This window comes from Tiliqua scincoides, chromosome 3 (assembly GCF_035046505.1).
Source record: "Tiliqua scincoides isolate rTilSci1 chromosome 3, rTilSci1.hap2, whole genome shotgun sequence".
NCBI lineage: Eukaryota > Metazoa > Chordata > Lepidosauria > Squamata > Scincidae > Tiliqua > Tiliqua scincoides.
The window spans coordinates 195,546,648-195,562,300 of NC_089823.1; the positions used below are offsets into that span (position 1 = coordinate 195,546,648).

The 15,653-nt window shown below is 41.9% G+C and overlaps 1 protein-coding gene across 3 annotated transcripts in view; it reads left to right on the forward strand.

The window, feature by feature from the left end:
* Positions 1 to 15,426, forward strand: part of MAP3K13 (mitogen-activated protein kinase kinase kinase 13) — a 50,774-nt gene extending 35,348 nt beyond the window's left edge. For all 3 annotated transcript variants that reach the window (XM_066620415.1, XM_066620414.1, XM_066620416.1), the window contains 6 exons: positions 547 to 663; positions 2,685 to 2,822; positions 6,652 to 7,378; positions 7,605 to 7,675; positions 9,353 to 9,650; positions 10,346 to 15,426. In XM_066620415.1, coding sequence (XP_066476512.1) covers positions 547 to 663; positions 2,685 to 2,822; positions 6,652 to 7,378; positions 7,605 to 7,675; positions 9,353 to 9,650; positions 10,346 to 10,447 — 1,453 coding nt within the window. In that variant the 3' untranslated portion in view covers positions 10,448 to 15,426. The remainder of the gene's footprint in view (positions 1 to 546; positions 664 to 2,684; positions 2,823 to 6,651; positions 7,379 to 7,604; positions 7,676 to 9,352; positions 9,651 to 10,345) is intronic.
* Positions 15,427 to 15,653: the final 227 nt, after the last annotated feature.

Consider the following 15,653-nt stretch of genomic DNA (forward strand, 5'->3'; position numbering starts at 1 on the left):
TACTTTTATTTTTTTCTGTCCCAAAGCTACTAATCAATTTCCCATTGGTCACTTATAGCGTAGTGTTGTTTGCTAAGGCTGCCAGAACTATTCGTGCCAACTACCTGGGGGAAATAGTGGTAGACTGTCAAGGAGACTCCTTAATATGATGGGTGTAGGTCCCTTAGTGCTTGATTTTGATTTATTTTATTACTGTTTGTATTTTGATGTATACCTGAACTGATATATTTATTTCATTGTGATGGCTATTAGCTAATACAATAAACAATTTTGTCTTTGTCTACTAATCAATTTCATCAGATCATCCCAAATTCTAGTATTATGATTGGGGCCAGAGACTACAGTTGTGTGTTTTTTTCATAGCTAACCTTCAATTTTGTTTTTACACTATTCAAATATTTTCACTTTATTTTGGAAGTTGCAGGTGGCATATTTAATTCTGAAGGTTTCTGCATAAGGTACATTTTAGTTCCCCTCTTGAGTGTATGCACTGTCATTTACGGCCACCAAGCTACACTGTTAACAGCGATGGTTTCTTTTTCACAGGCATGCCTTGGACATTCGTGAACATTATGAGAGGAAATTGGAGAGAGCCAATAATTTGTATATGGAGCTTAGTGCCATAATGTTACAGCTGGAGGTTCGGGAAAAGGAGTTAATCAAGTATGTATATCCATCTACATGCCAAGGCCATGTACAGGAGAACCTGTTTATCTCCCATTCAAAATTCTCTGGTTTTTGTTTTTAAAAATTCTATAGGTTTCTAGATCTGGGCAGAAGGCGGAGTAATTGACTTTGAAATTGGAAAGTCAGTGTTCCCTTTAGATTTCCTTGTAAAGAATAATCACTGTTCTTGGGTATTGGCTATTTGAGGAGGTCTGCCCTAAGCATTTCGTCTCTTATCAAAGATGTTATAGGAAGGCTTTCTCCCCTTTTTAGAATATAACTTTATGACATTTCCCATGGTCTCTGTCAAACTGATGCATCCCTTTTGGGGGAAGATTAGAGTTCTGGAACTATATGCCTTCATGACTTTTAAGAGATATGGCAAGGTTATTGGTAACTGTGGTGATCCAGTTAGGCCACTGATGCTCACCATGCAGAGAAGAAAAAACACTGCCTATGCACCTGACTGTCCCACACATCCTGAGATGCCTCTCAACAAAATAAAAGGAAGACTTCCTGTAAAAAGGAAGGGAAAAATCCCAGCGAAGGCCTTCCACTCCCTACCTCTGTTTGAGGAAAGCCCAGTTACTGGGGTCTCTCAACCTGCAAGCCAGTTACTGTTGAAACAGTCTGATAAGCCTGACCAGTCTCAGTTCCTTAGCATTCTCACTTTCCCTGTAAGTAGTGGTAGCCATGAGTGATATGTCAGGAAGTAAGGAGCAGTAGTTCTTATCTCTGGTCAGAAAGACATAGACAAGTAATTCAAAAAAACAGCAAGAGCTTATTAAGGGAAAGAAAACAAAAGAGAAAAACAAAACGGAGAAATAGGATAAGGTCAGATTGACAAAAAAGGCCTTGAATTTAGAGGTAAAAGAAAAACAAAAACCTGATACAGCCCTGTGTAGAAAGCACTTCATTGCAATTTTCTTGTTTGCCTCCAGAGGGGGTCAAAGGAATATAAGAACATAAGAGCCCTGCTGGTTCAGGTCCATCTAATCCAGCTTCCTCATATCTCAAGTGGCCTACCGATGCCTCAGGAAGCACACAATACAACCAGATATCTGCATCCTATTGCTAGTCCCTTGCATCTGGCTTTCAGAGATAGGCTGCTTCTCATGAATTGTAATCTGTGATTGGACAGATTTCATCCATAAATCTGTCCAATTCCCCTTTTAAAGGCATCTAGGCCAGATGCCACCACCACATCCTGTGGCAAGGAGTTCCATAGGGGCAGTCAGCAATGTATAAGTAACCTCTGTCAGTACTGGAACAGATTGTGTGTGGGTTCAATCTAGCCAGCTGCTTATATAGAATTCTTGCAGTTCAAGGTTAACCTTTGTGTGGCTAATCCTGAAGCAGAAACCCAGAGTCAGTCCCTTGAACCTTGCCTTGGCTATGATCAGGTGGGTGATACTGACCAATAACCGGTGTTGGTGATTTCTGCAAGGCCTATTACTTCACCTGTGTGAGAGTCAGACACTTGGGCATGCCCAGTATACATCCTTTCTGGTGGAAATTGCTGAGGTAAAAATTGAGAAATTGAGGTTCAAACTGATCCATCGAATTTGGTACATGACATTCACTCACCATTAGGGTGAAGAATCAACTCTGATGAAATGCAAAAGTTGGGAATTTGCTAGCCCAGTGAGAGTGGAATGTGTGTTGAATATGCTTTTTGAATATTTTGGTCCTCTATTTCCATTCTACTGAGGATACTTTATTTTATTTATACTTTATTACGGTATATACTTTATAATAGGAGAACTATTTTATTAGCTCCTCTCAATTCCCCCCCCCATTTGTTGTTGTTGTCAGTTAGTATCTTTGTGAAAGACTTTATGTTAAGCTGCTTTAGGAGTCAATCTTGGCTGAAAAGCAGGGTACTAGTAATTCTAAACATTGCATTGTGCTAACAAAAGATTGTGATAGTGACTTTGTAAGTTACTGCCCTTGTATTTAAAGTTATTTTCCTTTTGTCATGAGATGATGAGGGATTTCATTTTTATACTATTCTGTAGGCGAGAACAAGCTGTGGAAAAAAAATATCCTGGGACGTACAAGCGTCACCCAGTCCGGCCAATAATTCATGCCAACGCAATGGAAAAATTGATGAAAAGAAGAGGAGTCTCCCATAAGCCTGGTGGCCAGACTAAAAGGTAAATTACCTAATGAGGAGAGAAGGGTGAAACCAAAATGGAAAAACTCAGTTGTTGGCTTTACAATGACTTGAGCATTTCTGAAAACCTTAGGACTCAGTTTGGATGTTGCAATCTGGGCATTTTGTATGTTGACAGAGGGCAATTTAGACTCCCCATGTATTCCTGTGAGGACTGCTTTTCATGCCTTTATAGGAAGCACAATAACAGATTTCTAAGTACTGTATAGATTCGGTAATCCATCCTTTCTTTTTTGGAAAGTGGCAGCTGGTTACGCATCTTTTGATTGACAGTACCTATTATAGGTACTGAGTTGCCTCCCATCCAGGGTAAAGTCTCATTGGAGATTTCACCTTCAGATTTTAGTATTGTAATGTTGCTAAACATACTTAGGGTGTGGTCCTATTCACACTTACCTGACAGTAAGCCCCATTGACTATAAAGGAAGTTACTTCTGAGTAGACATGCATAGGATTGGGCTCTAATATCTAAAGCCTGAGCTTGTACTCTCACCAAGTAGAGGGGCCAAAATTATGAAATGTGTTGCTTGGGTATACGTTTGATGCTTGGAAGATGTAGTAGTGTATACAATATTGCAGGCACTGAGGAGACTGCAAATTGACTTGGTGCAAAGATCATATTTTTAAACTTTGCATATATAGACTAGTGTCCAAATGGCCCCTGAACTGCTTCTGTGTGCCTGGGAGAATCTGGATTTACCTGAGAAACATAACAGTCTGCTACTTTACATGGCAAACTGTTTTTGAAACGGGAAAAGAGGCTCACAAAATTGTATGTGTTATGGTCGTGGTGAGATGCATTGGGATTGGCTTTTTATATCGCATAAGCGTGTATACAAATAAAGCTTATACGTTATGGAAGAAGATTTCATGTTACACATTTGAATAAATACAGTTTTCAATAAACCTTTGGAATCAATGAAAATAATAAATGTGGATATACTTAATCATGAATCTGTTGTTTACATAAGAACAGCCCCACTGGATCAAGTCATAGGCCCATCTAGTCCAGTTTCCTGTATCTCACAGCGGTGCACCAAATGCCCCAGGGAGCACACCAGATAACAAGAGACCTGCATCCTGGTGCCCTCTCTTGCATCTGGCATTCTGACATAACCCATTTCTAAAATAAGGAGGTTGCGCATACACATCATGGCTTATAACCTATGATGGCTTTTTCCTCCAGAAATTTGTCCAATCCCCTTTTAAAAGCATCTAGCCAGATGCCATCACCACATCCTATGGCAAGGAGTTCCACACACCAACTACACGCTGAGTAAAGAAATATTTTCTTTTGTCTGTCCTAACTCTCCCAACACTCAATTTTAGTGGATGTCCCCTGGTTCTGGTGTTATGTGAGAGTGTAAAGAGCATCGCTCTATCCCTTCTATCCTTCCCATGCATAATTTTGTATGTCTCTCCTTAGGCGCCTTTTTTCTAGGCCGAAGAGGCCCAAACGCCGTAGCCTTTCCTCATAAGGAAGGTGCCCCATTCCACTAATCATCTTAGTCGCTCTCTTTTGCACCATTCCATTTCCACTATGTTCTTTTTGAGATGTGGCCACCAGAACTGTACGCAGTACTCCAGGTGTGGCCTTACCATTGATTTGTACAACGGCATTATAATATTAGCCGTTTTGTTCTCAATACCTTTTCTAATGATCCCAAGCATAGAATTGGCCTTCTTCACTGTCACTGCATATTGGGTCGATGCTTTCATCGACCTGTCCACCACCACCCCAAGATCTCTCTCCTAATCTGTCATAGACAGCTCAGAACCCATTAGCCCAGTAGTTCGACAAACTGGTGGGTTGTGACCCATCAGTTCGTGTAATGCTTCCCCGTCACTTTAAAGGGTGGGGGAAGGGGAGGGAGCCAGTGATGCGATCCCCAGGATTGTGTCGCTAAGGGGGGGGCGAGGGGGGGTGCTTTGCACTTCAAGAAGGTAGGGTTGCTGCAAGAAGTGCAGGGAGCCCTGTGCAGCTTTGCACAGCGCTCCCCGAGGCTTCGCTAAAAGTGGGTGCAAAGCACTTCCGTTTTGCAGGAATGTTCCGTTTAGCAAATGTTCCAAGTCTCGGGGAGCGTTGCGCAGGGCTCCTCACATCTTCTGCAGCCTGCTGTACTCTTGCCTTCTTGAAGTAAGTGCAAAGCACGCCCCTTGCACCCCTTAGTGATGCAATCCAGGGGATCTTGTCACTGCCCTAGCCCCTACCCCGCAAGAACATACTGAGGGAGTAAAGTTCCCTCAAAGTTTGAGAACCTCTGCATTAGCCTATATGTTAAGTTTTTATTTTTTGCCCCAATGTGCATTACTTTACACTTACATTGAAACGCATCTGCCATTTTGCTGCCCATTCTGCCAGTTTGGAGAGATCCTTCTGGAGCTCCTCACAATTGCTTCTGGTCTTCACCACCCGGAAAAGTTTGGTGTCATCTGCAAACTTAGCCACCTCGCTGCTCAACCCTGTCTCTAGATCATTTATGAACAGGTTGAAAAGTACCGGTCCCAGGAAAGATCCTTGGGGCACACCTCTTTTCACCACTCTCCATTGTGAAAATTGTCCATTGACAGCCATTCTCTGTTTCCTGCTCTTCAACCAGTTCCCAATTCATGAGAGGACCTGTCCTCTAATTCCCTGACTGGGAGTTTTCTCAGTAGCCTTTGGTGAGGAACCGTGTCAAACGCCTTCTGAAAGTCCAGATATATAATGCCCACCACGGAGTCACCCGCATCCACATGCCTGTTGACCTTTTCAAAGAATTTCAAAGTTTCAGTATGTTGTAAATGACGATTTCTGTACAAATTGAATAACAGAAATACAAAATAATTTATTGACCTTGTGTGTAATATGTTCCCTTATTACTGCAAGATCTTAGATTTGAAAGTACAAGTAAAGGAAGAGAATTGCTCTTTTTCCAGTATGGTACAGTTGACAAACATAGGGCCCAATCCCATCCAACTTTCCCAACACTTGTGCAGTCCCAGTAAGGCTGGGAATAAACATTCCCTGACCTTGATGAGGCCTCCATGACTACTGCCCCACTGCACGATGCAGCACACGCCCTGTTGGCACGGCTGCATCAGTGCTGGAAAGTTGGATAGGATTGGGTCCACAGTTGCTGTTAGTAAATTTCCACTTGGCTGTTTCTGTATTGCCCTTCAGATGAACTCTGAGGGAGTCCTCTTGGAATATCTCAGTATTTAAAAATACCATTTTTGAACTTTCTCACCAAGCCAAAAAAAAAAAAAAAAGGTATACGTGGATATACTGTATACACAATGCCAAAATTAACCGTGTGAAAGTTTATAAATCCATCTCCATTTTTATGGGATGAGGTACAGTTGATGCAATGTTTTAAAGAAAAATAATTTTTTTTCAAATTTATTGCTACTAAGTTATTCCCAAAATTCTCCAATCCACTGTTAGAACTCTTGAGTATTAATCATCCATACATCCCTTTCCCATTAAAAAAAAAAGCTGATATTCCCTTTTTTAAATTATTGTGAAGGAGGCTATAAAATATTGCTTATCAAGGAGGGTTTAGCTGTTGAAAATTAAGAAATCAATTTCATGCAGTCACACCTTTGATTGAAGTGGTTCTTTTGATCCTGGGATGTTCATGCTTTCTTTGCCACTTGCTAATTCATTGTTTGTTTTTGGAATTAAAAGTATACAGCTTATAATACATCTGATATTTCACAGCTATCTACTAATAGGCATGATGACAATGAGACTGAATTTGAAAACGTATCACTGAACTTGGCAAATGTTAACTCTGATATAGAGCCTGTTTTGCATCCTTTCCCAGGCCTGACTTGCTGAGGTCTGATGGCATATCCAGCACTGATGTGGCACCTAGTGGCTCTCCCCTCTCAGGGAGTCCCAAGATGTCAACACTGAATAGTAAAGGACGTTACCGCTGCAAACCACGCCACCGGCGAGGAAATAGCAAAGGCAGCTACAATGACTTTACAGGTATTTTGAAACACCAGCCAGCACAGGATGACTCAGCCCAGCTGTCCCATCCACAGCAGCACCACCCCCATCACCATGGGCATCACTCTCGGCTGAACATACATGGACAGGACATTGCCAACTGTGCTAACAATCTCCGGTATTTTGGCCCTGCTGCAGCCCTGCGTAGCCCTCTCAGTAATCATGCCCAACGGAGGATGTCTGGCTCTAGCCCTGACCTTATCTCTGCCGCTATGGAAGCAGATTCACGGCGAAATCTAGAGATGGAAAAAGAACAGGAAGAAGGCAAGGCTAACCATTGGGAATGTTGTAAAGGAGATTTATATAGTCTCTGCCCGGATTGCAGACCGGGGACAAATGGTGCCAGCCAGGGACAGTCGCTTGAGCCAGGACTAGAGCAGCCTGAAGCACCATCAAATGACCCTCAGTATGCAAATGTGCAATTTCCTGGAAAGAGTGGGGAAGGTGAATTTAACAGCCACAGGTCAGCATCATCTCTTGGCTCCTCTCACCCTGCGAGTAGTCCAGGACTGCTGTGTAAAACACGACCCATCCCAAGGGTAAGGTTCCTCTAGCATTCCAGTGGGTTGCTTCTTAAATGTTTCTGTTTTGTCATCTATGCTAATCTTACTGAAAGTTTGCAGGGTTCATAATTCTTGCTGAATTGCATCCTGAGATTTTGGTGCTTGGAAGTTGCTACCTTGCAAGAGTTGCCTTTGTTATCGGAGGCCTGTTGCATGTTTTTAACAAGTAGCGAGCAACATTGTCTCTTTGCTTCTCTACCAGAGTGGTGATGACTCTTCAGAAGAAGAAGAAGGAGAAGTGGACAGTGAAGTGGAATTCCCACGGAGACAGAGGTAGAAAACTGAAGTGCTCCATTCTGTTTTGAGTTTCTGCTTTCTGTTAACCAAAGGAATTATAGTGTAATTTACAGTGCAATCCTATAAACATGCAATCCAGTGCATGTTTCATAAGTAAGTCTCATGGTGTTCAGTGAGGCTCACACTCAGGAAAGTGTGCATAGGATTGCAGCCTCAGTTACATTGTAGCATTGTGAGAAATAATCTTGGACTTACCTTTGGTAGCAGTACAAAGCAGTTCTCTGAGCACAACAGCTGGAAACTTGCCTGCAGCTCCCCGGAATGTGTACACCGAATATTGCTTGAGGAGGAGGCTCCTGAGGAGGCTCTCCTTACACCCACTTTCTTGGGTGTAAGGAGAGCCTCTTCAGGTGTAAGCAGGTGGTGGCTGTGGTGCTTTTTCATTAACTACGATAGGGCTGTTCTGCCTCACCTGCCATCCTGCACAGCATGACTCTGCTTCAGAGCCATTCTAGTCAGCTAGCAGTAAGGCTCCATGCAACACATAGTGCTTTGCAAGCTGAGGAGAGGTCCTGAACAATTTAGCACTTTGCACCTCCTCTAGCTATGCTACTGGAGCCATGTGGTTGGAAAGCTACAAACTGCCTCCTCCTGGGCTTCTTCAGCCAATTCTAAGGCAAGAACCCCCTTAGGCTCCTCCTTCTCAGCCAAAGAAAATATCAGACTGCCCATTCTTTGTCCAATGATCATCGGTTCCTATCAGAACCAGGCAAGAGAGCCTTCTCCTGCCTCTCCCCCAATACAAAAGCAAAACATTAACCCTTCCCTGCTTCCTGGCTGGAATTTCTCTGCTGCTCACCTGATCTGAATGATGGCTCCACTAGTCACATGCCAGAAAAAGTAAACACAAGCAGAAACAGACTTCAGTGCACATGTGTGGGGAATCAGTGCCAAGTTAGGTGATCTCAGACTCAAGTCACCTGACTCGAGTTCTCACCCCTGTAGAATATGATAAAAAAAAATCAGAAATGGCTTCAGATTTAGCATCTAAAGGTTACCTTTGACAAAAACATTTGTAATGTATTTATGTGGTGTCTTTCTTAAATAGCTATAGTACAGTGGTAACTGGTGGCAGCTGGTAAAGCTGTTAATAATGGGTTGCATTCCCAGTCACACTTGTGCACGAGATCTTTCCAACTTCAGCCTTTCAAACCTCCTGAGAAGCTGCTTCTGGAAAAGCTGTGGGATGTGGAGGACAGGGGAGAGGGGAATTCTTCATGGAATATGCCTGTGCCTGGTTTCTTCAGATTCACCCCTGCTCCAGCACCATATTCTACAGAGCTGGACTAGGGAGGACAGAGGAGGGAAGATCCCTTGAGCAAGCTTGGTGATGGATGTAACCTTAAGTCTGTGTCTACATCATTCAGATTGTTAGAAACCTAAATACCAAATAGAGGTGTGATTTTTTTTCTGTGATAATGAAATAAAAACATATAACACTGCTTTCTGCAGTTCTCATTTTTGTAAAAAAAAATAAAAAAATAAAAAACCCCCAAAATCTGCAAAAAATAAACTGGGAAATCTACAGGGGGGAAAAAATGGACTGGACTGGGGGCGGTGCATGGGTAATGACTGTGGCTGCATCTGCTGGCACTATATCACCTGCCTAGTACACTTTTAAATTATAATTTATAACCTGGTATGGATTTGCAGGCCACACCGCTGCATCAGTAGCTGCCAGTCCTATTCAACCTTCAGCTCTGAGAACCTCTCTGTGTCTGATGGAGAGGAGGGGAATACCAGTGACCATTCCAACAGCCCAGATGAGTTGGCCAATAGGCGGAAAGATCAACTAGCTGAGAAACTGGATGACATGCTATCACAGACTCCAGAAATCCCCATTGAGATCTCTACCCAGTCTGATGGGCTTTCAGATAAGGAGAGTGCTGTACGCCGGGTGAAAACACAGATGTCATTGGGCAAGTTATGTCCAGAGGAACATGGCTATCAGGTCAGTAATACTGTCTTTTCCTTGTTTATGTAGTCAGAAAAGTGGATAGGCATGGAAATTGTCATTGTCAACAAATTAAAGATTTAAATTTAACTAGATTTGCTTATTTTTGAAACCTCAATATAGATTTTTGAGATCTTGAGTTGTAAGCTCTTGCTTCTTGTTAGAAGGAAAGATTATCTTCAGTGTGTTTCATCCTCAACCCTTTTTAACTTGATAAACATTTTGTTTTGTAACTGCAAGTTTAGAGCTAACTTAAGCTAGAAAAATTTGATATAGCGTAAACAATATGATTTATCTGAATTTGTAATTTAGTCCTCTGTTTCTTGGGAACCTGATGTATAATTACTATGCTGGGAGCCAAATTCTGCAGTACTGAGTGATCCTGGTATGCAGTAAATGAGGATTGTTGGGTTTCCTTAGTAAATGGCTTTGGAGAATCGGCCAGTTTTGACCATTGTTGAAATTTGCTGAAAAATGTTGTTGTTATCAAGCTTCTAGCCTTTTCTCTTGTTTCAGGAATTTTTTTGCATTCTCTTCTATGAAAAAGGGGTATGATGGCTCTGCTTTTACCAAAGCCTTTGTGCATATCCTTTCCATTTTGAGGGTTTACCTTGTTTGACCAAATGAAAATGCTGTAGCTCTGTAGTGCCTAGAAATCATTTTTAAAGTTTTCCATTTGCTTTTTTATGCAGAATCCAGAGGAGTTTGGAGAATCAGGTTGTGACTCTTCAGATGGGGAATGCTCTGATGCAACTGTGAGGACCAGTAAAGCTTGCAGCTCTGCAACCTGGTAATGATGAATGTCCTCCCCTCTCCAATCACTATATCAACTGGCATTTTGATTCCCTCAAGAACCCTATCTTCATTCCTTCTCCGAGAAGCTGCTTCTCCACCCCATCACACAAATGATCTGCAATAACTTGAATCTTTGGAGAAATGTTCTGATGTGAATTGGTTTTTCTGTGAGCACTTCAATCAAGAATGGCAGGGATGTATTTTATTGAATAATTGAGCTATTGTGTATCATATTTTTTGGCATTTTAACACTTTTTACTCTGAGTGGACTGTATCCATAGACAAAATGTGTTGCAAAAAAAAGTTCAGAAGACAAGCCTATAGAAGAGAATCATCTTTTTGAGTCTTAGCGTGTATGGACAAGCTAGAATATGGTGCTGCTACTTTGACATGGGACCAGGCCATGTAACCCTGAAGGACTGAAAATGAAGAAAGTGAATTCAATGACATGGTCACAGCCAATGAAACAATGGATGAGAAACACAGCATCGGTGTAACCAGCATAACTTTTTCAATAGGAAGGTGTTCACATTCCTGGAATTGTTAACAAATTGTGTCTGAGTCCCTGCACCCTGGCATGCAAGAGTGGAGGCTATTCATGTTTGTTTTTTAATCAGCAGTTGATTGGCTGTAACATCCTGCAGCTGTATTCTAGCCTCAGCATCTCTCAAGCACTTTTCATCATCAGTACGCCACTATGAGATCAGGAGATACAGCATGGAGTGGCTGGTGAATACAGCGAAATGGAGATGCTGTTTTGCTCAGTTACCTTCCTCTCCTTTCCAACCTGCCTTTGTTTGCTTCCTTCAATGAATAATAAATTGATCAAATTAGTGTTGAAGATCAAGAACATGCAAGCCATGGAAAGCACATCCTGCACAGCCAGAGAACTATCTTGGATGAAGAAATTTGAGCTGTTCCTACCATAGCTCACATTCTGCTTGCACAGTGAGGGAGGATTGCATTTGGTGAAGCCGGGAAATAGCTTGGCCCGAGCAATACTACCCCATTGCTTGTCTGGTATTGATCTGATAGGGGAGCACTGGCAGCTTGTCTAGTCTGATGCAAGTAACATTTGAAATATGGTGGTGATGAGTGGAGACTGTCTTTCATTGTGGGTGTGAGGGAGCCTAAGCCATATTTCCATTTTGGTAAGTTTTGGACTTGAGAGGACCAATTATGTGTTTCATCTTCCCTCTGCAGTACCTCATCCATCCTGAGCAAGTCACTGCGACTTATAGATGCACCTAACTGAAATATCCAACAGGAACAAAACAATTTATTTTGGATTTGTAGCCAAAGTGCTGTCACATGCTCTTGGCTGTGCTCTCCTGTGTTGTCAAGTTAATTAGAAGGGAAGAAGTTATTTGGTGTGGAATGTCAGCTTGTATTGTAGCTAGGCCTGCATTTAAGGGAGTAACAGTTGTACTCTTCTCGCTCCCTCCCCCAAAAATGAAGGGCAAGGGTGGATTGCATGCTGTGCTGCTGTTTGTTTACATTTGATTTGATTTTTTTAAATCACTAGCCTAGTGGCAAAATGAAGGGAAATTCTTTACTTATACAGATAGCAGTATTGTATGAGTTAAATTATTTCATATTTTTAATATTCTGTAGCTGGACTACATGGATCTTAAGTTATGTCATTATGTTATTTATTGTAATTTCTGTAGATTGCAGGCAAGGTTTTTGTAGCACAGCGTTTTCGTCCCTGTTTGATTGCTCCATAGCTTCTTAACCCAGGGGGAGCTGGAGTCAGGGTGTTCCTTGCTGTTTCTTTCTAATAATCTCTCATAACTCCACATATTTTTCAGGCTGCAGAAGCCTACTGACTACAAGGCATGAGGAAGATCAATAAGCCAGCTGAAGCAGTGCTGGGCTGTATATTCATAGAATGTAAAATGGGTCGGTGCTTAGATGCCACAGGTGTGCTTGCTTGACTCTCCTTGCCACAGTCCAAAACATGAAAATGTATGAGAAACATAAAACACACCAGTCATGTTAGTGTCAAATGGCATTCCCCTCTTTTGAAGCCAGGAATTCCACAAGCTCAGCATGTTTATATCAAATTAATCTCTCTACTCCCTCTGAAGGATGTTTTCTCTGCCAACTTATGCTTTCTCTGCTTAGGGTACATAGTTTGAGGCTGAACTACTTTTTTTGGAAGGTCCTAGAGAATGCTATTCACACACCAATAGATGCCATTCCAAGCTAAGGGAAAACAAACATTGGGGTACTTTTCAGGTCCAACACACACATCTAAGTCAGGTACACAACTGGGTACTTCCTTTGGGAAGGCTGGCCACCTTGCCTTGATCCAAACTGTCATTAACATAGTTTTCATTTATCTTTACTCTGTTCTTCCTGGTCACTATGAACAATTTTTCTGCTCACTACTAATACATTAGTGTCTTGCCTGAAAGGTTATGATTTCTGAATTGGTGACTGTCATGCTATTAACTCTTGCAATCAAGGGTGGACCATTTGGCAAAAAACTGAAGCACCCCCCACCCCACATGAGCAGTTCAGTTCAACAATGCATAGTTAGCTCTTCCGTAGTTAGCAATCCATAGCCTCTTCCTTTACAACCTTCATTACAGCAGTCATCTCCTGGGTGTGTTTTACTGGGTGGGTGGGACATTTACTGTAGCCAATGAGATAAATTCATTCAGTGTAGCATGGGACCAGTCAGCATCTGTTTCTTGCTTCATTGTTGATGATGTCTCCTATAGTGCTGTTTCACATAGCGCTCAGCATTCCAAGAATGTATCCTCCCACAGTATTGGACGTATTACTGTGCTCCTACATTGAATTCAATTGCAGAATATTCCAATTTGTAGGAGGTTTGTGCCATTGCGTATAAGGAGCAAGGAACAGGTGACAAGAAGATCCCTAGGCTCCCCACTCAAAATTGGAGCTGGAAAGGAAATATAGATGAGTTTTTGGAAGATCCTTGCTCACTTCTCCAGCTTCAAGCTGGAGTGGAAGACTGGGGCTGATCATTATGATGCAGGATAGCCAGGGTGTCATTTACCTCATCTGCTCAGCACCAGCATCCTTCTGCTCCCTTCTTAGGTTCAAACTTGGAACTGGAGAAAGACAGCAGGTATGCAAGTGTAGTCTTGTTGCAGGGGTTATTCCCGTTAACCCCTCTCTCTCTAGCTCCCAAGGGGCCTGGAAGAAAAGACTGTCTCTGATCTTGTGCAGATATGTAGTGTGATGTTCGGGATTAAGGCTGCAATTTCAGTCATACTTACTTGGGAATAAGCCCTGATGGCCACAGTGGATTGCATTAAAAAGGGGCAGGTTCCTGCCAAACAAACATTTTGGTTTGGCAACAGAGGTCAACCAAAATTTTGTGGACACCCGACAAGGAGAGTTCTTCCAGAAATGTTTTCTTTTCTAAATTATGTTGAGTAGGTTCTGTTGTAAACAGGTTGAAAAAGTGTTGATTAGGCTGAATTCAGCTTCAACCATTAGATCAACAGTCATTCCATCTTTCCTCATGCTATGCAACTTTGGTACTCTTCCTAAACATACACACTGCACTTTTAGTAAATTTAGAGAATTCTAATTAACAATCTCATGGTTGCAGAGAGGTCCAAGAGGCAAACCAAAATAAGCCAGTTAGGTTCTCCACATTAGAGAGAAGTAGCAATGAGTTCTCCCTCTTCATACCATGTCTAGAAGCACTGCATTGTGAGTTTCTAGGCCTCTAGTTCATGTTATTGGTTGTCTATGCTAAGAGGGTAGAGTGCCTCATAGGTTAATTCTGTGTCAAGTGTTGCTGGGCAGGGGGAGAACTTCTTATGGGGGTGCCATTTTCATGTCATAGCATGTAGCCTGACTCAGTGTAGAGACATGGTATAGTGTCATTGTATTGGAAAAATGCTGTATGTGATCTGTCTCAGTTGAAGGGTTATGCATTGGGCTCCAAATCATATTGGTCAAACAGGGGTGAGATTTTAAATGGTGATTGTTCTTACTTTTGGCCTAGAATAGGCAAATTGTATGTTCTTTTTCTAAGTGCGAGGGCTAAATACGTTTAAATGTGGAAACAGACTCAGGTATTTGTGTAATTTTAGGTTCTATAAAAAGTCTGCTCTGTTCTGTAGGTTCAATAAAGGGGTCCTGACTGTACCTACTTCCTTATTCTCTGGGAAAAACACTCCAAAGCACTAATTATTAAGAGTCGTGGTCATAACTATGGGAGTAGGCAATATTCACCCTCAGAAAACACACTGTATTGCCTGTCTCCTCCTTTCCTGGAAAAGCGTCCATTTACTGGCTTAAAAGCACAGGCACCATGCTGCTTTTGCATATATTGAGTTTGTGTTCAAGGAGCTAGTAAGCACAAGAAAGTGTTCTTAGCACACAACAAAAAAAGGGTGCATTCTTGAAGTAGGGTAGGAAAGTAGTTCAGTTGTTGTGTTAACATTCTGCTAGCATGTTAGGGACTTCAAAAGAATGACTTTGCATTGCAGAGTCTATTAGAACAAATCTCATGCTTTTTAGTTGAAAACCATAAACCAAACAAATCATCTCATTCAGATTGAGACAGTATTGCCCAAATGTGCAGTTATCAATGGTGAATCTTACTGTTTAACTATTATGTAAGGGCATTACAATTATTATAACTGCCTGATTAAGGGTTTGCCAATAAGGGCACAATGAATTGGAGCATGCTTAGAATCAGCAATGCAAACTAGAGGAGATAGCTCTGGAGGCAAGTAGCGTCTTTGCGATACTTTCATTACTCATAACTCATACCCGCTCTTAACTACTGGGACCAGTATAGCACAATCATTGTGGCAATTAATGGGAATTATTTCATATCATGTGAAATTATCATTTAATCGCCTGTGCTGTCTTTCTCTCCCCTTCCTACTCTATGGCTTCCTGAGGCAAACTTGATTTTTTTTATTTGTATTGAACAGTGTGTAACAATGGGGGACAAGACTGACTATCAAAATGAACAGATGCATGGAATAAAAGCCAGTGTACCTCATATGCCTATAGTCTCGTCTGTGCATTGTGGCTGCAGTGGTATATAAATGCCCAAAAGGAAAAAAAGGGGGATTCCATGATTCATTGCTTATACTGTTATGTTATGCTATGATAATCTTACAGCTCTGTTTCCAGAGAAAGGTCTCTCTGCAGGACCTTTGGGGGAGGGGCACTTTTGTATAACATCATATCCTGGTAGCT